This window comes from Erinaceus europaeus, chromosome 9, assembly GCF_950295315.1.
Source record: "Erinaceus europaeus chromosome 9, mEriEur2.1, whole genome shotgun sequence".
Classification (NCBI taxonomy): Eukaryota; Metazoa; Chordata; class Mammalia; order Eulipotyphla; family Erinaceidae; genus Erinaceus; species Erinaceus europaeus.
Genome location: NC_080170.1, coordinates 14,041,534 through 14,066,815, shown reverse-complemented (window position 1 = coordinate 14,066,815; position 25,282 = coordinate 14,041,534). Strand labels below are relative to the sequence as shown.

At 43.3% G+C, this 25,282-nt stretch overlaps 1 protein-coding gene across 6 annotated transcripts in view; it reads left to right on the top strand.

The window, feature by feature from the left end:
- RNF130 (ring finger protein 130) overlaps positions 1 to 25,282 on the top strand; it is a 113,971-nt gene that overhangs the window by 30,268 nt on the left and 58,421 nt on the right. For all 6 annotated transcript variants that reach the window (XR_009551500.1, XM_060197338.1, XM_060197340.1 and 3 more), the window contains exon 2: positions 3,492 to 3,686. Coding sequence is in view for 5 of the 6 variants with exons in the window: in XM_060197338.1 (XP_060053321.1) it covers positions 3,492 to 3,686 (195 nt within the window). In the remaining variant the exon portion in view is untranslated. The remainder of the gene's footprint in view (positions 1 to 3,491; positions 3,687 to 25,282) is intronic.

The window sequence follows — 25,282 nt, the reverse complement described above, 5'->3', positions numbered from 1 at the left end:
ACATCCTTTTGCTCTTATACAGTCTGTTGTTGGAATTTGTTTTGACAGTGCATTTGTTCAGAGAATCTGTTCTGAGTGGGCAGGGACTCCTTTAGGAGAATTTTCCATCCCTTCCTCGGAATGTCAGATAGTCATTGCTCTGTGGTCGCATCCCCTGCTGTATATGTTCAGTCTTCAGGCATCGTGGCTCTGACTGGACTAAGTGGACAGTGGTGCTGTCAGAGCAGTGGGAGAGAAATTCAGGCCTGGGAGTTGGAGCAGGGTGAAAGTCTTCACCGCTGCACAGTGAGTCCCCAGAGCAGCAAGCCAGAGGCCCAAGATAAGATAGAGGGACACCCATACAACCATACAAAGGGTTTCTTTCTCTCTTTTTCAGTCACTCTAGAGAAATTGTTATTGGATTTGTTTAAAACATACATTACCCTTGTGAGGTAAGAATGGTATCTGTCTTTAATAGAAAGTTTGAAGGTCAGAAATTTAAACCTGTGACAGTTGTTCAGCTAGGGAGCAACTGATCTAGAATTCGGCACCTGGGTGTTGCTGATGCCATAGCGGGCTTGTTCCTTTGCTGCCCTGTGAACACGCTGGAAATCAGCAGCTGCACAGACTAAGTCATGGGAAAATGAAGGGCTGTTGTGTTCAGACACTTCATTCTTTTTAAAGGCCTATTTACTGTTTACATGGAAGGGGAGAAATGAAAGAGCACAAACCAGAGCATCACTGTCATCTGAAGCACCGGAGGCTAAGCTCAGGACCTCACACCTGCAGGTTCTGTGCCTGCCCTGCCACCCCACCACCTCTCCAGCTGCTACTTCAGGTCACCCTGACACTGCATTCTCTTCCAGAGTGTGTGCAGCAGTATGTTTTGGGAAGGAAAAAAAAAACACTTAAAACCAATTCTCTGATTGCTCCCTGTTTGGATACAGAATTGGAAGTGTTCCCTAGACAATGAGGTTATCGTAACATGTTGCCTAAATGCTTACATTTTTAAACAGCATAATCATCTGTGAAACAGATAGAATTGAAAGTAAACAGTCTGCTTCAGGATTTTAGAGTTTCACAATGCCTTGTCTGTATCTTGCAATTGGTTGATGGCTAAAATTGTGACATGGGCTCTACCCTCCCATCCCTTCCCCTAGCCCCCCCCCCCCATTTTATTTGTTTGAGAAGGCACCAACATGCCATAGTGCAGAATTTAAGGAAAAGAGTAATAATAGACCACATTGGGCAGGGGGAGATAGCATAATGGCTATGCTAAAAGACTTCTTAATTTTATTTGATAGAATAGAGAGACTTGAGGATGGAAGAGAGGGGAAGATAGACATCTGTAGACCTGCTTCACCAATTGTGAAGCTTCCCACCTGCAGGAGAGGACTGGGGCTTTAAACCTGGATCTTTATGCATGGTAACATGTGCACTCAACCCAGTGCCCCATAAGCCCCACAGAAAATCTCTCAGGCCTGAGGCTTCAAAACCCAAGGTTCAGTTCCCTGCACTAACTACCATAAGCCAGAGCTGAACAGTGCTCTGGTAATAAAATATGTATTTTTTTTCTCCTTTTGTTGCCCTTGTTGTCTTTTTTTATTGTTGTTGTAGTTATTATTGTTGTTGTTATTGATGTGGTTGTTATTGGATAGGACAGAGAGAAATGGAGAGAGGAGGGGAAGACAGGGGGGAGAGAAAGATAGACACCTGCAGACCTGCTTCACCGCCTGTGAAGCGACTCCCCTGCAGGTGGGGAGCCGGGGGCTGGAACCCGGATCCTTACGCCGGTCCTTGCGCTTTGCGCCACCTGCGCTTAACCCACTGCGCTACCGCCCGACTCCCCAAAATATGTATTTTTAAATAGATAACACCAATCATGACCAATTATGAAATCATGTATTTCCAAATGAGGCCTCTTGTAGCAAATATGCTCAGATGGCAGTCAGTCCCTCCACATGGTGATAAGCGAATATGGGAGTAGATAATATTTATGTGTATGTGAGGAAGGGAAGGAGAAGAGTTGCTGATCAGAGCACACTTTGACATTTGTTCTGTTCTGTATTTATCTTTCTTGTTTTTGGTGGTGCTGGGAACTTACCCCAGGATCCCACTCAGCCGGGCATGCCAGGCTCCACCCTGAACCTTTCCTAGCCCTGGGGAAAGATAATATTTAAGTGGAAATAAAAGAAGTCCTACTTCTCTGCAGTTAGAGGCATCTCTGCATTTTACAGTTTAAGTGGTGAACATTTCAATTAGTTTGCTAAGTAGTGTACTTCTAGGGTTTGGCAAGCAAGAACTTCCCCGCTGGGAACTGGGCTGCAATCAGGCTTTACTCATTACTAATAATTAATATTCGTATTAGGTATTTGCTTCTAGTGTTACACTGCAGGGTCATGTGCCTGGTCCCTCTTTCTTCCCAGCCCCCGCTGGCAGTGGCTGCTCCCAAAAGGCCCAGCACCGCCCCCCTCAGGCACTGGGCATGACAGTGTTTGAACACACATTTCACAGCACCATCCACCTTCCTGGCAGCCCTTCCCTTTCATTATAACCTATTAAAATGTGAGCCAAGGGCATGGGAAGAGCATCCAGCACTGTGATGACTATATCCTGCATGATCAAAAATGGAGGGCATGGCTTACAAATTTGTGTTTACTTGGGTAACTGAAACAAACTTTCCCCCCAAAATCCAAAATTGTGGCCATGTGTACAGCAGTCCCAAGTCTTTAGTGCCTTTTTTGCAGTTTGATAGACAGGTGGATGGTGTGTGTGTGAGTGAGTGTGTGTGTGTGTGTGTGTGTGTGTCCTAATGTGGAATTGCAGGGTAATTATTACCAATAAATTGATATTAGGAGAATAGTCCGTTTGTTCTAATTAACTTTTTTTTTAATTTCAAAACTGGGCCAACTAACTTTTCTAGTTTCCTTAGACACTTAACTAAGAAATTGATACAAGGGCCAGGATTGTAGCTCAGTGAATGTTTTGAACCCTGGGTTTGATCCTGGCACATGTGTGTGCACGTGTATGCATACACACAAGTTTTTGCTCAGACATGCTTGAAGTAACAGTCAATAACAAAACCAAAGATTACTTGAGCTTTTTATTCACCTCAAGTGAAGTCAGTCTCCTGTTTTCTCATTGTGGTGGTGTATTGGAAGGTGACTAAGGGGATGGGTCACCTGACTTCTAGGCTTTTTTGTTTTAACCTTCTTCTCCTCCTTCCCAACCTGTACTAATTATTACCAGCCTTTTTGTAAATTTCTGTCAATCTACAAAGTTAAGCAGTATAAAGCTAATCTGTGGTAGGAAACTGGTTAACTCAGAGTCTCTCCCTCCCTGTGTGCTGTGGGCTGCTGGTCTCCATGCTGTGCTGTGGCTGTGCCCACAACTCTGCTGGCAGGGAGCCATGTGGCATTCAGGGAGCTGAGGACTGAGCAGGGTGATGACAGCATGGCCTGTTTCACTTGAGAAAGAAATTAACATGCGCCTGCTTTTCTTTTTCTGTCCAGTTGCTGATCACCTGGGATGTGACCCTCAGACACGGTTCTCTGTTCCTCCCAACATCAAGCAGTGGATCGCCTTGCTGCAGAGGGGGAACTGCACATTCAAGGAGAAGATATCACGGGCGGCCTTCCACAATGCAGCTGCTGTGGTCATCTACAATAATAAATCCAAAGAGGAGCCAGTCACCATGACTCATCCAGGTAATCAAAAAAGGTTTCGTAGATGTTGTCTTTCCACCTTGAGATCACTGCTTTATCAACTGGCATTCTCCCTCTGCTGTAACCACATCATCTGCGACATCACTCCCTAAGTACATTTACTGTTATCAATTGTTTTTGTTTAGTAGAATTTTTTTCCTTTTTTTTTTTTTTTTGTCTCCAGGGTTATTGCTGAGGCTCACTGCCTGCACTACGAATCCACTGCTCCTGGAGTCTATTTTTTCCCTTTTGTTGCCCTTGTTGTTTATCATTGTTGTTATTGCTGTCTTCGTCGTTGTTGGATAAGACAGAGAGAAGTGGAGAGAGGAAGGGAAGACAGAGAGGAGGAGAAAAAGATAGACACCTGCAGACCTGCTTCACTGCCTGTGAAGAGACCACCCTGCAGGTGGGGCGCTGGGGGCTTGAATCAGAATCCTTAACACAGGTCAGTGCACTTTGCACCATGTGTGCTTAACCTGCTGCGCTACCGCTGGCTCCTCTCTTTTTCTTAACTAATGATCACAAGAGCTTGTAAAGTTTGCATTTATTAAGTAACTGACTGTGGTTGACTCCTCCGTCATTTTGAATTTCTACATTGTTCATAATAACTTCAAAAGATAAAGTGTCTGGTTTCACATCATTCTTCCAGGTTGTGTCCTAGATGTTCAAGTATTACCTGTTTGATAAGAGTTGTTTTAAGGAAGAATTTTGACTATTTTATTTATTAGATAGAGACAGAAATCAAGAGTGGAGAGGGAAACAGAGAGGGAGAAGGAGAGAAACCTGCAGCCCTACTTCGTGAAACTTCCCTCAGCAGGTGGAAACCGGGGGCTTAAACCCTGGTTCTTGCTCATGGTAATGTGCTAAATTGGTTGCATCATCATTTGCCTCCCCCCCCCCCCATAAGATTGTTTTTTATCTTATCAGGATAGGTGTCAAAACTGATTAAGTAATTAGTATAAGTTACAATAGTGACTTTCACTTCTGTGGAAGCAGTTAGAATCCTGTCTTAACTATTAACAGTAGTTGCAATTTATTGATCACTTAATGTATACATACCAGGTATGGTGCTATGGACTTTTCTTGTTTTTTGCTTTAATAGATTTTATTTTTAGAGCAGTTTTAGAGTCCCAGAAAACCTGTGTAGGAAGTAAAGAGATTTTCCATTTTCCCCTGGCCTCGCCCATGTAGACTACTGCCATTTGTTATGATTGATGACCCTGAATTCATTCAAGGTCAGTACTCCAAAATCCATAGCTGACATTAACATCCACTCCTGGTGTTTTACATTCTGTTTATTTGTCTATTGTCTTGATATAATGATCTCTATCCATTGTTGTGGTATCATACAAAACTTTTAAAAGTTATATTTATTAATGAGAGACAAAGAGGAGGTGGGAGAGAACCAGAGCATCATTCTGGCACATTCTAAGCTAGGGATTGAACTCAGAACCTCATGCTTAAGAGTACAACACTTTAGTTGTTGTGCTATCTCCTGGAATGCAGGCAAAGTAGTTTTACTACCCCAAAAATCCTCTGGTCCCTGCCTGTTCATCAATCGCACTCCTCTCAACTTCCAACCCTTACCACACTGATGTTTTTGATATTTTTGCCAGAATGTCCTCTAGATGGAACCATACTGTATGTAGCCATAGAAAGCTGGTTTTACTTTGACTAACCAATGTTTTCCCAAGTTTATTTGACCATTTGACTTTTATCAGCTTCACATCTAACAACCAAAATAAAGAAATTTAAGACTAGAGTTTGAGAATATCGTCTTAAGAAATGAAACTTTTATAAGACAAGTGGAATGAAAAAATACAAATACATTAGAAAGTGCCTTTAAGGGAGTCGGGCAGTAGCTCAGCAGGTTAAGCGCAGGTGGCGGGAAGCACAAGGACTGGTGTAAGGACCCCGGTTCGAGCCCCCAGCTCCCCATCTGCAGGGGAGTCGCTTCACAGGCGGTGAAGCAGGTCTGCAGGTGTCTATCTTTCTCTCCCCCTCTGTTTTCTCCTCCTTTCTCCATTTCTCTCTGTCCTATTCAACAACAATAAAACAACAAGGGCAACAAAAAGGAAAATAAATAAATAAGAAAGTGGCTTTAGTGGTCCAGGAGGTGGCACAGTGGATAAAGCATTGGACTCTCAAGCATGACATCATGAGTTCAGTCCCAGGCAGCCTATGTACCATAGTAATGTCTGGTTCTTTCTCTCTTCCTGTCTTTCTCATCAATAAATAAATAAATTATTTTTAAAAAGTGTCTTGGGGGCTGGGCGGCAGCTCAGTGGGTTAAGTGCACATGGCACGAAGTGCAGGGACCAGTGTAAGGATCCTGGTTCAAGCTCCCCACCTGCAGAGGGGTCAATTCTCAAGAGAGGTGAAGCAGGTCTGCAAGTGTATCTTTCTCGCCCCCTGTCTGTCTTCCCCTCCTCTATCAATTTCTCTCTGTCCTTTCTAACAACAGCAGCAATAACAACAGTAACAATAACAACAAGGTCAACAAGGGCAACAAAAATGGGGAAAAAAATGGCCTCCGGGAGCAGTGGATTTGTAGTGCAGATAACCCTGGAAGCAAAAAAGAAAAGCTTTACATTGTCATCAGATACATAGAAAACTTTAAAAAAGAATCATGTGAGATGTGAGGAAAGTGAATTGGTATGATATTTTGGAGAGAAGTGTGGAATTGTCTAATATTGTTAGAGAGTTACATATGCATTGTAATACTGTAGTCTCACCTTGAAATGTATACTGTAGACTTCTTTTCAAGCTTTAGCAGGCATACATATCACCCGAGAATCTTGTTAAAATACAAATTCTGATTCAGGAGTCTGGGGCATAGCCTGAGATTCTATATCATTAGCAAGTGTCCAGGTGATGCTGATGCTGATGCTGATGCTAATGCTACAGGGCCAAGCCTGCCTTTGAGAAACAAGGAAGTAAAGGCAGTGGGCTGCGTGTCAGCCCTAGCTTTCCCACTGGCTCACTCTGGCAAGTGTGGGACGGCCTTATGTGACTCTGAATCTAGATTCCATGGAAGCCCACGACTCCTTATTGTGGAGAACAACCCCTTGTTCTTTCTGTGAGAACTCCCACGCTCCACCTCCGACAGGATAGAAGCCAATGGGAAGATTTTGTGTACTCACATTGCCCCTCTCTGTTCTTCTTAGTCTCCTGTTCTCTTGCATATTTGCAAGGATGCACACAAAAGAGTATTCATTGCAGTATTGTAACAGCAAATTATTGGACACACCCATGGGTTCATCACAGGAGATGGATTTATATATCAGCTAGCTGTCCATGATACAAAGACATAGGTATTCACATAAATCCATTAAGCACTACTGAGAACTCTGAGCATCCCCCAGACTTGGAATTTAGCAAGGACTATACAGCAAATAATGTGAACGTATTCTGAGAATTAAAGGAAATAGCATTTACAGTTAAAGGGAAGTGTAGCAACAATGAATCTCAGCAAGGAGAGGTTCTCAGTAGAGGATGTCAGCATTATGGAAAAGAGCAGAATGGAAAGGGTGGAACTGAAAGAGTACTTTGTGAGAAATGAAAATTTCATTCAAGGAATTCAACAGCAGATTCAAAATGTCAAGAGAGAAGTAAACCCGTGATTGAGTAAATGCCAAGGCACTGTGATATTGGTGCAAGAATAGGATGTAGCCCAGTTGATCAGAGCTGAGGATCTAGAAAAAAATACTGCATTTTTTATTTTCAGCAGTGGTGCCACAACAGTTAAGTTGGAGGAAAATTGTCTTTTCAATAAATGCTGGTAGAACAAGTACTAGTCGCAAGCCAAAAAGAAAGAAGTAAGAGCCTTATATTATCCTGTGTAAAGATTACCTCACAATGGCTATGAGACAAAATGTAAGAAGTACAACTACATAAACTCCTAGAAGAAATCATCAGAGAAAGTCTTTATGATTTTGCACAGAACTTCTCATATTTGGTTTCAAAATTATTGTGCACAAAAAAAAAAAAAATAGGGACTCGAGCAGTAGCACAGCAGGTTACGTGCACATGGCGCAAAGTGCAAGGACCTATGTAAGGATCCCTGTTCAAGCCCTCGGCTCCCTACCTGCTGGGGAGTCACTTCACAAGTGGTGAAGCAGGTCTTTCTCTCCTCCTCTCTGTCTTCCCCTACTCTCTCCATTTCTCTCTGTCCTAGCCAACAATGAAGACAGACAACAATAATAATTGCAACAATAAAAAAAAAGGGCAACAAAAGGGAATAAAAAAATGTTAGAGTTTATTAGAAGTTTTATTTTAAGGCCTTTGCACAGTTATTCTTTAAATTCAGCGGTACTAAAGTATAAATCCCACTGCAATAGACTCTGCCAAAGATGTTCAGAAAGCCCAAAACTTCTTTTTGCTGTGAAAAATATTGCTTCTGTAACATTTTCAAATGAGCCAAATTTTTCTTCTCCTCTCCAAATTTTTATACTTCTCTCTGGGAGGATGTATTCTGGGCAACAAAAACAGTTCAAAAATGAAAAATTCTGCTATTGAAATGAAGGAGGAAAATATAATCAAGAGCTACATATGATTCACATACACATTATGTTTATTTTTAAACTGAAACATATGTGACTGTGTGATCCATCTCTAATAACTCCATTTTAGAAACAACCATTATTTTAATTTATAACTGATCCCAAGGCACAAAAAATATGTAATTTTCACATAATTGTTTCAAAAGTATTCAGAACTATTCAAATAAAAATAGTTAAAGAACTATGCAGATGTATAATATTCATTAAATAGTGCTTATATGTAAAACAAGATTTTCTTAAAAAAAAAAAAAAACCCAGGCAGTAGTTATCAGAAGACACCATAAGAAAATGAAAAGATGGGAGTTGGGCATAGCACAGTGGGTTAAGCACACGTGGTGCAAAGCTCAAGGACCGGTGTAAGGATCCCGGTTCGAGCCCCCGGCTCCCCACCTGCAGGGGGGACCCTTCACAGGCAGTGAAGCAGGTCTGCAGGTGTCTCTTATCTTTCTCTTCTCCTCTCTCCATTTCTCTCTGTCCTATCCAAGAACACCGACATCAATAATAACAATAATAATAACTACAACAATAAAACAACAAGGGCAATATAAGGGAATAGATAAATAAATATTAAAAAAGAAAGAAAGAAAATGAAAAGACAAGTCACAAATTGAGAGAAAATGATCTTGAATTATCTATCTGATGTAGGATTTATGTCCAGAATATATGAAAATCTGATAAATCAGTGAAAGATTTCACAATGAGCAAAGGATTTAATGATGGGACATTTCATTAGCCATTAGAAAATGCAGTTGGGAGCCAGGCGGTGGTGCAGTGGGTTAAGTGCCCATGGCATGAAACACAAGGACTGGTGTAAGGATCCCAGTTTGAGCCCCCGGTTCCCCACCTGCAGGGGGGTCGATTCACAAGCGGTGAAGCAGGTCTTCAAGTGTCTGTCTTCCCTTCCTCTCTTGATTTCTCTCTGTCTTGTCCAACAACAACAACAGCAATGGCAACAAAACAATAATAACAGAAAAACAATAACAACAAGGGCAACAAAAATGGAAATAAATGGCCTCCAGAAGCAGTGGATGCATAGTGCAGGCACCAAGCCTCAGTGATAACCCTGGAGACCACGGGGGAGGAGGGGGGGGGCAGAGGAGAAAAGGAAAAAAAAAGAAAAAATGCAATCAAGGCACTGGGATATAGTTCCCCAGTAGAGTAGTGCACACATTACCACGTGAGAAGAGCTGGGTTCAAAGCCCAGTACACCACATGGAAGTACCTGCAACAGGGAAGCATCACCAGCATCCAAGTGGTGTTGCTGCATCAGTGTCTCCCATTCTCTATCTCTGTGTCCCTCTCTGTATCTTGCCCTCTATCTAAAAGGAAATAAATGGCCCGAACAGTGAGGTTGTGCAGGCACCGAGGCCCAGCAGTAACCCCCTGTGGCAAACAAGAAAAGGAAAAGAAAATACAGCCAGGGCGTTGAGATACTGTTTCCTACCCAGTAGAATGGCTACAGTTTAACGTTTCAGATAATAACAAGTTTTCTTAATGATGTGAATGAACTGAAACCCCCTTCCATGCCTGGAGAAGAAGGATCCGGGGGGGGCAAATGGTAGGAAAATTGGCTGGGTCAGAGGACTGCAAACAGGGATTTGGATTCTATACTCTCAGATGTTTTTTGAGCTCCTGTTAGGTCTTCAGATATAAATAGAATACACACAACAGTGAAGAAAAACATTGAGTCACATCATAACTGCCATAAGATTATGAAGAAGACTTAAGGGGTCAGTGGGGGCTGCCTTGAGGAAATGTCAGGAATTGAATCTGATAGAAACTGAAGAATCCCCATACAGGAGGACTCTGAGGTGGGGAAGAAGCAAGGAGTTTGGTGGCACTGCACAGGGAGTGACACCCTCTGTTCCAGCGCTCTGACATCCAGTGCCTGCTGCAGCTGAGGAAGTAGGCAGAGAGGGATGAGGGCCCAGAGAGTGAGTCCAATAAGACCTGGTCCCCACAGGTGAGGAATGGGTGCAGGACTGCCCTGGGAAATGGGCTTGCTGCCTGAGTCTTTTCATGAAAGCTGTGCTCAGGGTCAGAGAGACAGACAATGGTTTGAGAAAGATCCCTTTCAGTCAGGCCCAGCCTAACATTGAGTCTCCAGAGTCCTGGTCCTCCTCTAACTTTGCCCTGCTTTTCTGTTTGGACTGGCACTTGGGAGAAAGAGTCCAAATCCACAGAGGATCACTTGCTTTCCTGGCACGTGGATGTGCCACTTCATTCTCCCTGTGGGCAATGCCTCGCTCCCTGCCACCGCCTGCCACTCTCACCTCAGAGGGTGGGCCCGAGATCCATGTTTGCCTCTGCCTGTTCACATGGTGGTGGTGCCCCCTTCATTTTCAATAAAGAAACCTCTGTGTTTTGTACTGTCATACAGACTAGTAAGAGTGGGTAATAAAAACCCCTGCATTCCACTTTCTGTACCTTTTGATAGCCTCTATGTCAGTACTGTCCTTTTTTATGTGGTCATTAAATGCTCATTGACAGACTGGGTGGAAAAGAGTACAAGGTTCTTCTATATAAAATCTGTTCACTCTCTCATTCTCTGTAGTGCCCAGCAAACACCATTTAACCTAGCAAATAGGTGTATAAAAACTAGACAAATGGGAGTCGGGCAGTAGCGCAGTGGGTTAAGCGCACGTGGCACAGAGTGCAAGGACCGTCGGAAGGATCCCAGTTCGAGTCCCCGGCTCCCCACCTGCAGGGGAATCACAGGCAGTGAGGCAGGTCTGCAGGTGTCTGTCTTTCTCTCCTCCTCTCTGTCTTCCCCTCCTCTCTCCATTTCTCTCAGTCCTATCCAACAACGACATCAACAACAATAACTACAACAATAAAACAACAAGAGCAACAAAAAGGAAAATAGATAAATAAATATTAAAAATTAAAAAAAACTAGACAAATACATAAGTGCCACACTGAAATGATTTCACTAAGATACCTTGTCATGTTGAGCTTTCCACTTCAGGATCATTTATAATTAATTTTAAAACTCTACAGTGTGAGGTAGAAGTTCTCAGTCTTCTTGCCTTGTCAGCAGTGTTTGAAGAGCAAGATCTTGTTTGCTGTATTGAGTGCCCTTCATCTGGGACCGAAGGACATCTTTCCCAATGCAGTGTCTGTGACATCACTGGCAGGAAAGACCACTCAGTTTGTGGTTTTGTTTGTTATCTCTAGTTAGCAGAATGAGTTCTCTGTAATGTAGTTAGCGGTATGTGGTAGTAAAAAGGGGGAAGTTATGGGCTCTTGCATAGTTTAAAATAATGCACATTTATCTGAAAACCAAGGATTTATTTTCCTAGCTTTAAAAAAGTGATTTGACTGGGGGTCGGGCGGTGGCGCAGTGGGTTAAGCGCATGTGACGCAAAGCGCAGGGACCGGCGTAAGGATCTCGGTTCGAGCCCCCGTCTCCCCACCTGCAGGGGAGTCGCTTCACAGACAGTGAAGCAGGTCTGCAGATATCTATCTTTCTCTCCCCCTCTCTGTCTTCCCCTCCTTTCTCCATTTCTCTCTGTCCTATCCAACAATGAACAACATCAGCAATGGCAATAATAATAACCACAACGAGACTACAACAACAAGGGCAACAAAAGGGGGAAAAAATGGCCTCCAGGAGCGGTGGATTCATGGTGCAGGCACCGAGCCCAGCAATAACCCTGGAGGAAAAAAAAAAAGTGGTTTGCTGTATTGTTATTGTTTTACCAGATTTGAAATATAATAGATCGTGGTCATATTGGAAATATCTTCCTAAAGTTTTATTTCCATGTCTATAAGAGTCTGTGGACTTTCCATTGTTAAAGGGAAGATGAACTCTCTCAAGTAAAAATGTGATGAAACTACATTCTTTTCAGAACGTAACAGCAGTGGCAAGTGCTTCTTATTGTTCCTTGGACTGGCTGCTCGGTTTAAAGGACTCTTCACTGTTTCCCACTGTGTCCTTACCCCACCACTTCACCAGAACTTTGCTAGGACTTTGCACCTGCTCAGTTCCACCACTCCTGGCAGCTCACCACCACCCTGAACTTTCTTTTCTTTCTTTTTTTTTTCCAGAAAAAAGATCTGCGACAGAGAAAGGGAGGGAGAGACAGGAAAGGAGAGACAGCACAGCACTGCTACACAACTTGCAAACCTTCCCTGTACTTGGTGTTCCCATGTGGTAGCTAGGGGCTCAAACCCAGGTCCTTATCCTCTTGTATGATAAGGTGTATGCTTTTCCAGGTGAACTACCTCCTGGCCTCCTGCAATCTCTTTTTTAAAAAGAAAAAGATATAAATTTGCATCTGTATAATAAGTAGGAAAAAATCAGTTTGTAAAATGAGAAATTTCATGTTAACTTTTTAAATCACACCATGAAAAATGAATAAAGACTAACCACACATTGTAAAATACCTCCAAGTATCAAAACTTTGGGTCACTTAATATAGATCTGTTACTCAAAAATGAATATGGTAAACCATGCTTTTTTCTTTCTTTTTTTTCTTTCTTTTTTTTTCTGTTTAAAGTTTTATGTTCTGAGTATGGATTTAATTACCTCAGAAAAGATGGAGCCTGTCGTTAGTATAAATGTACTTCTGTGACAGAAAAATCAGTTTAAATTATGAAACTTTTTTTGCCTGAGTTTGCAAATATTTCTCCTTTTTGTTTCATGGGATCTACACAATTTTAAAATTCATAATTATCAAGAGGGTTAAAGAATAGGAAAGTTGTCAGGGGAGGGGATGGGATAGAGAGTTCTGGTGGTGGGAATTGTGCGAAGCTATACCCCTCTTATCCTATGGTTTTGTCAATGTTTCCTTTTTATAAATAAAAAATTTTAAAAAAGAAAAGTCTAAAACTAAAACACTGAAGCAATAGCTTTTAAAAGACTAAAAATAGCTTTAAGAAACAACAACTGATGGTTCCATTTATACACTTGTACATTAGCTCTCAGTTTTTTCCTTTATTTCTCTAAATCCTAAGTGGAAATGGCAGACCCTCTTGTTACATGAGACAGTTGCTCTATTAACCTTCCTAGCTGGTAGGCTCATTTTTCTCCCCTCTTTAATTTCAACTAGAGACAGTGGGGCAGGGAGGTGTGGAGAGAGGAGGAAGGGATAATTACAGCACCACTCCACCACTCATGGCACTGCCCCTCATGCTGTGCACAGTGCTGGAGGCTGGGTACTTAAACCCGGGTCCTCCAGTGTATTAGGGGGTATGCTCTACCAGGTGAGACACTCCCAGCCCCTCTTTCAGTTCTTTTAAGATGTCAGTTTCTTTTGTTTTCTAGCCTCCCATTTTGTCTGATGAAATGTTTATCACACATCTTCCTTTTTCAATAAAACTTACCTTTAGAACAGCTTTACCTTTCTAGAAAAATCACGATGCTAGTACAAAGAATTCCCACAAACCTTGTTTGGTTTGTTATGACTATCCTATCTTAGTACAGTGCATTCTGTTATAGTGGACCAGTGCTAATACATTATTACTAACTGAAAGTCCACATTTCATTCAGGTCTCCTTCATTTTTATCTGGTGTCCTGTTTCTGTGCCAAGGTTCCATGCAGGACACGACATTCCTTTTAGTCACTCTCCCTCTTTAGGCTCCTTCTGGCCTTGACAGCCTCTCAGACTATCCTTGCTTTCTAATGCTCTTGACAGTTCTGAGGACTGTTGTTCAGGTATTTTGAGAATACCCTTGAACTTGGATTTGTCTGATTTTTTTTTTCATGACTAGACTTTGGCTATGGATTTTGGTGGTGGAGAACAAGAGAGAAAGCACATGGCCCTCACCTCATGATCAGGGTACCTACATGCCATCAATGTGAATACTCACAGGTATTGACCTCGACCCCCAGGTGAAGTGGCATTCGTCAGACTTCTCTGCTCCATAAACTTCCCCTTTTCTCTCAACCATAAAATGCCATGGGAAGGTACATGCACAGCCCACACTTCAGCACTGGGGAGCTGGTCTCCCCTCTTCAGGACAAACTGACAAAACTTACTTGAAGCCACTCTCCATAGTGGATTTCTTTCTTCACTTGTTAATTTATTCAGTTATTAATTTATTTATATCAAGTTGTACTCATAGCTGCTTATTTTATCCATTTGGATTATAAATAGTGCTGATTTATTTGATTGCTCAGATTCCTTTTTTTAGCTCAGGCCATTGGGAGCTCTTTGGGAACTGTATCCTTTGATAAGTTCCCACTACTGTGGGTGCCGAGTTTGGGGATTATCGGTTTTGCTTTTTGACCCCTTCTTCACTCTCTGGTGCTGTGAGACGCTTCAGTCTCATCTTGGCCCAGTCCTAGAATCAGCAGTTTCTCCAAGGAGTCCTGGTTTCTACCTACTGGCAGATGGTATCAGATACCAAGCTCCGTGTATTATCTGTGTTGCTGTTCTTGAGGCTTTGTTGCTTCTGGGTCTTCTCAGCTGGCAGAACAGAAATTGTGTGTGTGTGTGTGTGTGTGTGTGTGTGTGTGTGTGTGTTTGTGTGATGCATACACACAGAGACCTGTAAATAGTGCTGTACATAGCTATGAGTTATCTAAGAATCTATGAGTTATCTCAAAAGTTATTTAAGAATGAGTTCAGAGTCTCCAATTCTAACCTATTATCATACGATCATTCTAGCTTTCTCCCCTTACTGATCTATGAACTACTCCAAGAAGGGAGAATCCTGACTCCTACCATCTGTTTTTCTTTTTCTCTTTATTTATTAATGAGAGAGAATGCACATGGACATCACTCTGACACATGGTGATATGGGAGATTTAACTTGGGACTTGATACATTATAGAGTCCAGTGCTTCATCTAATCAGCCACTTCCTGGGCTGTCTTTATCTCCCCTCCTGTCTCAGTTTCTCTCTGTATCTATCCAATGATAAATAAAAATATTTTAAAAAAAGAAAATTTTAAACAATAAGAATGGAAAAATGGCCACCAGAAACCATGAAGCTGTATAGACACCAAACCCCAGCAATAACCCTGGTAGTAAATAAATTTAAAAAAAAAAAAGTATTTATTGAGCCAATCTGCAAATGACTTCAAAAAATCTAATAGCAAGGATTACATAGAGTCCTAGCTTAGGTCACAGTTCTTGTAGAAGATTCCTGGAGAGTATAGTTATAGAAGTCCAAACTCTTAACATGTGCTGTGACTATTAAAACTATATATATTGGTATCTTCGTATACCTGTGAATTCAGATGTAGGGAGATTCTGGTCTCATGCTACTCTTGATATTGGGGATATCTCACTGTGTCCTTTTTTTTTCCATTGTTTTTGTTTAATATAATTCCAGGGAGTGATTCAAGAGTCTTATTCATGTGTGATACTGCTGAGCAGTCACGTTGACTCAATTTTTAAATTTTTATATCCTTAGGGAGTGACACCAAAGTACCACTCAACCAGCATTAGGGTGCCCTCCTCCCATGCTGTGCATGGCACCCTGTGTGATGCAGGGAATCAAACACGGGGCCTCAAACACAGTAAGGTAGGTGCTCTACCCACTGAGCGTAGCCCTGGTTTAGCACTGTATTTTATCTTTTTCATATTTTATTATTTGGAAGGGGAGTTGAATGGTGGTACACCTGGTTAAGCACACATATTATTAAGCACAAGGACTCAGGATCAAGCCCACACACACACACTCCCCCTGCAGTAGGGACACTTCACAAATGGTGAAGCAGGTCTACAAGTATCTATCTTTCTCTCCCTCTCTCTATCTTCCCTCCCTTCTCAATTTCTCTCTATCCTATCCAATTTTTAAAAAGTGGAACAAATGGGAGATGGCTACTAGGATAGGTGGATTCATAGTGCCAGCACCGAGCCCCAGTGACAACCTGGTGGCTTAAAAAATAAAAACAACTTTTGAGCCCCCAGCTCCACACCTGCAAGGGAGTCACTTCACAGGTGGTGAGGCAGGTCTGCAGGTGTCTATCTTTCTCTCCCCCGCTGTCTTCCATTTCTCTCTGTCCTACCCAACAACGATGGGTAGGACATCAGTAACTACAACAGCAATTAAAAAAAAACAAGGGCAACAAAAAGGAAATAAATAAATATTAAAATAAAGAAATAAAAATAAAAACATCTTAGTGTTTTTAATTTCCTAGAACAGAGAGAAATTGAGAGGGGAAGGAGTAATAGATAGGAAAAGGAGAAAGACTCTGGTAGCTCTGCTTCATTGCTTGTGACACTTCTTCCCTATAGGCGGGACTAAGGGCATGAACCTAGATCCTTGTGCACTCTACCAGGTATGTCATCATCAGGCCCCATGTCCAAGAAAATCTGTAAACTATGTCTTTTTGGTGGTCATCACAGTTCTTCATTTAAAGAACCTACAGCTACTACTAGGAACGTGGCTCAGCAGGAAGTGCACAGGACTTGCAGGAAGCCCCAGGTTCAATCCCAGATGCCACACATGCCTCTCTTACTCATGCTTTCTATCTTATGAAATAATTTTTAAAAATAGAATAAGAGCCTCAAGATTCATACTGATCTAAAAAGTAGAAGAGTAAACAAAGGTTTGAGGAGGCAGGAGATATTTACCTAGTCTCAGAGTAACACTTCACAGGGTACTTGTTAATAACCAAGGGGAGAGGGGTCACTTCACAGCAGAAACACCTGGAGAACACCACTTTCACCAGCTGATCAAAGTGTGCTCCATCTGTAAGGGTAGGCATCAGAATTGGAAAGTTAAGAGAGCACAGCATCACCTCTGTGATGCTGCTGCCTGAGATGCAGGACCTGAAGCTAGCCCAGGGTACACAACCAGATGAATCCTGAGTAAGGGACGTCTGCAAAAGAACCAGCTGTCCAAGAAAATCCAGAGCTTGTTGCAGACATGCAGAGACTAAAGCTGTTCTAACCTATAATGTCTCCCTTGGCTGGTTGGCTTCCCCCAGGTGCGTGCACCAAAGCTACTGCCCTGGACCTCCTTGTCTCTAGGAATTGTTCTCCCTTGAGTCTCCTCTCTGGTGTCCTCTTCCCTGACCACCACCCATCCCCTTCATCTCCTCTTTCCCCTGTCATTCATTGGCTTTTGTCCAAACTTCCATTTCCTCAAGCCCACTCTTCTCCCTGCCCCCATCCTCCTCCTCCTCCTGACTTCACTCCTTCATCTACTTAGCCACATGAGACCTGTGACAGTCTCTGCGACCAGCAGTTTCTAGAGTGTCTGTCATCATGTTGCAGAGTTATATTGTTAGGTCCATTATACTCCCCCAGATGTCTTGGATATCAGATTAAGGAGTTTGGACTCTAACTTACTTAACAGAAGAGACACATAGGAGACTTTTGGGCACAGGACTGACATGACAAGTGTGTGTTTTTAAAAACCAACGACAGGTCTCAGCGGGAGATCTATAATTGATAGAGCCTGTCATCTGCATCTGTCCGAATCATTGCAGTATCCACTTCCGAAAAGAACACAGTGATTTCACCTCCCCCCCCCATGCTTAAACAGGTGAATGAAGAGAAAGATGAGAGCTAGATTTGAGGAGGTGAAAGGACTGTGGCTACACATTGAGGTGGATTTGAATCACAGCAGAAGGCAGGGGCAGGTGAAGAGACAGCCTGGAACCACAAGAGAACCCCCATTGAGACAACACACACACACCTGAACCCAGGGGGTGACCCCTGGGCCACCCCAACTCTTCCCTCAGCAGGAGCCTTTCTGGAATATGCATGAAGTTTTAGTCTCTTTCTATCTAAGTGTGTGGTGTTCGGCTTTGCTTACAGATAGGTCATTCAGTTCTACAGTTGCAACTAATGTCATTGCCAGTTACCTACCAGGTATTAGAATGTATCCCAGGGGGCTGGGTGGTAGTGCACTTGGTTGAGTGCACATGTTACAATGTGTTAGGACCTGGGTTCAAGCCCCCGGCCCCCACCTGTAAGGGGAAAGCTTTGTGAATGGTGAAGCAGGACTGCAGGTCTGTCTCCCCTACCCTCTTGATTTTTGGCTGTCCGTATCCAATAAGTAAAGATAAAAAAATATTTAAAGAAAAAAAAGTGTCCTGGAACATGATAGCAGAGGAGGACCTAGTGGGGGTTAAATTGTTATGTGGAAAACTGGGAAATGTTATGCATGTACAAACTATTATATTTACTGTTGACTGTAAACCATTAATCCCCCAATAAAGAAATTTAAAAAGAAGAAGAAAGAGAAAGAAAGAAAGAAAGAAAGAAAGAAAGAAAGAAAGAAAGAAAGGAAGGAAGGAAGGAAGGAAAAGAGAAAGAGAAAGAGAAAGAGAAATACCGCAGCAGACACACAACGTGGGAGGGCAGCATCACCCTGAGTGCTCTTTTATGGGAAGTCCCCCAAAGAAATTTTGCCAGTTGATCTAAACAGCACAAATAAGCTTGGCCTAAGATCTCTGCTTGGGGAAATTTTACACAGGGATCTTGTTTTTAAACAAAGCAGCTTAGAGTTAAATCATTGAAAAAACTGACAGTAAAACCAGCTCTCCCCACGTGTAACTGGTGTCTGACCAGCTCACTGTCTTCATGGCTCTGGCTTTCTTTCTGGTCATGAGGATCAGCTGGACTGAACTCATCCTGCATATCTATCAGTCCAGGAGAGTGAGGCTTGCTGGTATGTCCCAACTAAGGCAGGCTCGTGGGGGGTGGGAGGTGGGGGGAGCTGGGCATCCAGGAGGGTTGTGTTGGTCAGCAGATTCCTGAACATTTCCAATGTAGTGGAGAGGAATTAGACAGAATCAGAATTCCAAAATCCTATGGCAAAAACTCCATTTCGTCTGAGAAGGCCTTCCTTTATGCTCCATGAGCAGTTACAACAGGAGGAGGAGGAGCCCATCAGCTTAGCATCTGCTGTGAATCCTGCAGGTCACAGCTCAGTTGTTGAAAGGAGAAACTGAGGTTCGGGGAGGCTAAGCACTGCACTGGAATTTAAACCTAAACATTTTGACTCCAGAATCCAAATGAGGTTTAATTCTGAGATTCCTTCTGTTGACTCCAGAGAAATGATTTTGTGGTCTGCATTATAGCAGCACTACCATATTTTTTTCACTTACCATTTAAAAAAATATTTCTATTGTAAAATGGAAAATCCTGAGGGATCTGTTAATGTCTCTGATGACAGAATGCCACTGCAAATGTAGAAGAAATTACAGCAGTAGAAAAATCTCCATTTTCACAGAAGCTACTGAAGTCACTGATTCAGGTGAGCATCAGGGGAGTGCTCAGAGCACTGAGTGAAAGCTTATTGGGGAGCTGGATGGTCTGAGAGTATCACCTCACCTGTCCCCCAAAAAAATCTGCTTAGGGGAGCCAGGCGGTAGCACATCAGGTTAAGCGCACATAGTGCAAAGTACAAGGACTGGTGCAAGGATTCTGGTTTGAGCCCCCAGCTCCCCACCTGCAGGAGGGTCACTTCACAAGCGGTAAAGCAGGTCTGCAGATGTCTTTTTCTCCCCCCTCTGTCTTCCCCTCCTCTCTCAGTTTCTCTCTGTCCTATCCAACAACAGCAACAACAACAACAATGGAAAAAAGATAGCTGCCAAGAGCAGTGGATTTGTAGTGCAAGCACCAAGCCCCAGTCTTCCTAGGAGATCTGATCATAAGAAAGCATCAGACAAGTCCAGATTGAGGGACACTTTCAAAACACCTAGTTTACATGTATGAAGATCAAATGACCAAAAATAATGAAGAGGCCACTTTAGATCAGAAGAGACTGATAGAGGCCAGCCGCGTGGTGGTGCACCTGGTTGAACACACATTCCAGCATGCGAGGAGCCGGGTTAGAGCCCTTGGTTACACCTGCAGGGGGAAGCTTTGTGAGTGGTGAAGCGGTGCTGCAGGTGTCTCTATTTCTCTTCCTGTCAGTCTCCCCCTTTCTTCTCAATTTCTTTTTTTCCCCTCCAAGGTTATCTCTGGGGCACAGTGCCCCGCACTACAAATCCACTGCTCCTGGAAGCCACTTTTTCCATTTTTGTTGTTGTTGGATAGGACAGAGAGAAATTGAGACAGGTGGGGAAGATAGAGAAGGAGAGAGAAAGATAGACATCTGCAGACTTGCTTCACTGCTTGTGAAGTGACCCCCCCCCCCCAGCTGGGGAGCCAGGGCCTAGAACCGGGATTCTTGAGCCAGTCTTTGTGCTCCATACTATGTGTGCTTAACCCGGTGTACCACCGCACACCACCATCCCCCCTCTGGATTTCTGTCTCTATCCAATAAATAAATAACTGCCGGGCTAGCTTCGCAGGCGTGAGAGAGACAACCATGGACTCATGGCTGAGTGGGACGCAGTTCAGTCTTTATTGAGTGGGAATGCAGTGTGATCTAACTATCTCTAATCACAAGCTTGTCCTATATATCTCCTGAGGCAGAAGTGTCAGGTCAGAAGAGGATGTACGTAGGATAGGGGGTGGGGAGAAGGAAAAAGCCCAGGAACCAGTGGGGATTAAACCAGTGCCGGCAAAACAATGATTATGTAAATAGACCACAGCGGCAAGCAGTGCAACAGAAGGGGTCTTAGAAGCAGAATTTAGAAGCAGATCAACAAATAACGATAATAAAAATGTTTTAAATTTTAATTAAAAAGAGAGAGAGACTGGTAGCTACCCACATGACCTCTGGTTAGATGCTGTAAACTAAATAGTTCTGAAGTCACTGTTAGAACCAGCCTGAGACATTTGAACCAGGATTGTCTATTAAAGAAGAATGATCTGTTAGTTGTTTCTTAAGTGTGATCGATGACTTGTGTGTCCCTGTTCTTAGTCAATCGTGCTGAAGTATTTAAAGAGGAAGTGACATCATGCTTGCAACTTAACTGTTCCAGCAAAAGTAAACAGACACAGGAAAGGCAAAATGTCACTGTTGACAGGTCTAAATGAAAAAGTGCACATATGACCATGTAGTAATCAGACTGACTTGTGGGCCTGAAAATTCTCAAAAGGTGAAGAAGCATACCATTAGCCAAACTGCAGTGCAAGGCTAGAGTCACACTGAAATAAAATGACAGGAAATTTTTTTAAACACAAGAATTTTTTTTTTAAACTAAGTGAGAGCAGTAGTTTTCATTTTATCATCATCACTGTTGAGTTAATGACTGGGGAAGTGATGCTGGGCATATGGAAATGCTTGGGGTTCTGAGTGTCTTTTCTTTATTATGCCCCGAGGGCAGGGACTGTGCAGGTGGTGATGGATGTTCCACATATTTGTTACCTCTTCTGGCCTACATCATTGCAGTCTAATTAGTCCTTAACTCCTCTATTAGTCTTAGTCTTATCCAGAAGCTTCCCCCCCCCTTTAGAGATAAAATGTATAAATGAGATCATAGCACCAAAGTTGGCTGGGGCATGCTTGACCTTGGGCTGGTCCAAGTGAGCTGTTCGCCAGCCTCTTGAAGCTTGTGTTTTCTCTGCATTGCTGTCCCGCTAGGGCAGAACCTCAGCAGGTGACACATGTGCCTGCCTTGTGTGAGGCCCTGATTTCCCCCCACTGGAGCAGCAAGAACAGAGATGGACAGAACTCCACTGATGGTGGGGCAGTGCTTTGGTAACTCTTATTTTCCCACTCCCTACACTCACTCTCCCTCCCCCCTCTCTCAGAAGAAGAAAATAAAAAATAAAAAAAAAGAAATTCCTCCAAAGCTCTGGGCCAAGGATTCACAATCTCTAAATGTTAAGTAGTTTTTTTTACCAGATAGTTTCATATGTGGAATCTAGAGAATTGAAATGCATGAACTTGAACAAAAGAAAAAAAAAACAGACATAAGCATACTGTTGCTAAAACTTTGTGAGAACTATGGTGGTTGGGAGGGTAGAGGCACAAAACTGGGGAGATAGCATAATGGTTCTGCAAAATCATTTTCATGCCTGAGGCTCCAAAGTCCCCAGTTCAATCCCCAGCACCACTATAAGCCAGAGCTGAACAGTGTGTTGTGCTCACTTCAACATTGCATAGACTAAAATTGGAACAGTGTGTGTGTGTGTGTGTGTGTGTGTGTGTTGCTCTGAAGCTGAATCTTTCCCTCTGTATTTCTCCCATTAAAATAAATAAATAAATTTAATAAAGCATTAAATAAAATGTTTCATGAACCTGAGACCCAGGAGGTAGTGCTGTAGATAAGGTGTTGGACTCTTCATCTCTCATGCATGAGGTCCTGAGTTCAGTTCTCAGCCCAGAGTGATGCTCTGGTTCTCGTTCTTTCTCCTTCTCTCCCTCTCCCTCTCTCTTTCCCTCCACCCTCTCTCTCCCTCCCCCTGTCTCTCATTAATAAATGACACTAAAGAGAGTGTGAGAGAGAGAGAGAGACATGAACCCCTCCTGAAATTAGCAGTGGAAAAGTTTTTTTTTTGCCTTCAGGGTTATCCTGGAGGTCATTTATTTATTTATTTTATTTATAAAAAGGAAACATTGACAAAACCATAGGATAAGAGAGGGACAACTCCACACAGTTCCCACCACCAGATCTCCATATCCCATCCCCTTCTCTGATAGTTTCCTATTCTTTATCCCTCTGGGAGTATGGACCCAGGGTCATTATGGGGTGCAGAAGGTGAAAGGTCTGGCTTCTGTAATTGCTTCCCCACTGAACATGGGCTTTAGCAGGTTGATCCATACTCCCAGCCTGTCTCTCTCCTTCCCTGGTGGGGTGGGGCTCTGGGGAAGCAGAGCTCCAGGACACATTGGTGGGGTCGTCTGTCCAGGGAAGTCTGATTAGCATCATGCTAATCATCTGGAACCTGGTGGCTGATGAACCTCCTAGGGCAGATGAAGAGTTGGGGGGGGTCCTCCATTTTGTAGATAGCTAGTAGGCATATTTTAGTTATATTCCAAAGGGCCAATGACTATACTAGTTTTTTTTTCCCCTGAGCCTGAAATCGGATATGCAGGTGGATCCAAGTTATTGTCTGGGGAGATAATGTCGTGGCTGGAAAAAGGACCAGAAAGCCGATCAGGGAAGAGAGTAGCTCCCAAATATGGGAAAGGTGTATAAATATTGTTGACTATAAACCCCATCGATTCGATCTGATCTGGGGTCCCATATTCAGCTTAGGAGCCTATGTGACCTCTGCATCCCTGTAGATCTGAGCTTACATTCTGTGGTCATGAGTTGGAATGCTGCAAGCTGCCCCAATTTCAGGATCCATGTTCCTTGGGTGGAGCATAGAGTATGTTGTCCAGCCTCCCTTCAGAGGATGGAACATTTTCTACCGTTGTTCATCCAAATTGAGGGAAAGGTCCTATAGGGGCCCACAAAGGGGTCTATTGTGTTGTTACTGATAGAGATGACAGTAACAATGGAGAGAGGGGTCTATTCAAGGTCTAGGCATGCCATCATGTCTGTTTGGGAATCTCAGGACTCCCCGACTAGTGCCCCCCTGATGGGGTGGCCTGATAATAACTAAAGAGTCATCGTTAAAGTATGCCAGTCTCTTGCCCTTATTCAGCTTTTGAAGTCCTTGCTTTGGTAAGGTTAGCTTTGGAGTGAGTGAGGGAAATGTAATAGGAAGGTAGGTGAGGAGGGTATCTAAGTCTAAGTAGACACTATTTCATTATGAACTTTATACTGACTCACTGCAGACTATTGTGCACTTTTGATTTCAGGTATATATTTTGCCCTGATTTATGGATACATGTGAATATATGCTCTATCTCATGGGGCCTGGTCTATATCTAGGTTTTGGGACCTGGAGGCCATTTTTCCCATTTTGTTGCCCTTGTTATCATTGTTACTGTTACTGTCATTGTTGCCATTGCTGCTGTTTTTGGATAGAACAGAGAGAAATTGAGAGAAGAGGGGAAGACAGAGAGGGAGAGAGAAAAACACCTGCAGACCTGTTTCACTGCCTGTGAAGTGACCCCCCCCCAGCAGATGGGGAGCCAGGGACTTGAACCCGGATCCTTATGTCAGTCCTTGCGCTTCGCGCTATGCACGCTGGACCCCCTGTGCTACTGCCTGGCACCCGGAAAGGGTTTCTAAGAGAAGTCTCCTGTGTAACATCCACCCCCTTCTCAAGGGTTTTATGACCTAAGATGGTTATAAACCTTGTGCTTTTGCCAGAATCCTCATGATCTGTACTGGATTTATTTATTTATTTATTTATTTTGTTTAGCATAGCCTGTGTTTTAGCCTCCTCTTTGCACTAGGTGATGAGATGCCCCTGCCCCACCCCCTGCCCCATATTTGGCTCTTGTCCGCTCTCTGGCCTCCTTAAAATTCTTCTCTGCCCTTAGTGGGCAGATTTCATTTTCATGTCATCAAGAGCAGATGTGGAGGCAAAAACACTCCCCTGTGTGTTTCACCTTGACTGTTCATACAATACACTTCGCTTATGATGCTTCTGGTTCTCAGTGGGGGGGGGGAGGGGCTGATTCCTCTAGGCCACACCAGCTGTGTGCCCTGTAATTCAGTTTGATTATGACACTCTGTATCAGAATTAGTGCCCCACCCCCAGAAGCTAAGCCTCAGTTCCACAAGACTCAAAAAGTCAGTTGCAAGTCCCATGTTGCCACCTGTATTTCTGCACAGCTGACCATAACGTGAGGCTTGAGGATTTGTTAGAAGAGGTCAGAGAGCTCACTATCTTCTCCTCCCCTATCAGTTTCTGTCTCCATCCATCTGTCTGCTGGTCTATGAGGATGTAGTGAGGATACAGATGAACAGCCAGGCAGAGACGGTCCTGGTGAGAGGTGGGAAGGGAGTACAGGGCTTCCCTGCCTCTCTGAGCATCTAGTCCCCCAACACCCCCATGTCCACAGATCTGGAAACTCTGAACTCTGTGCCCTTGGAATGATGGCTTTACCACATAGGTGTGATGGATTCTAACTCAGACCCCAGTTCCTTCTCTCTGTCCCAGAGAATGGGGGGGGGGGGGCAGGTTCTAAGCTTCTAATCATGACTTAGTCTGTTTCAGCTCCATCCTGAAGCCATTAAGGAGCCCACTAAGGGTGACCTGTAATTTTACCAGGACTGTAGAAGCACTGTGTCAGGAACCGGGGTCAGAGACCAAAAATTGAGACAAAAGGTGTTCTCATGGCTCATAGCACTTCCAGAAACCCCAAGGATATTAGGAGCTCTGTGCA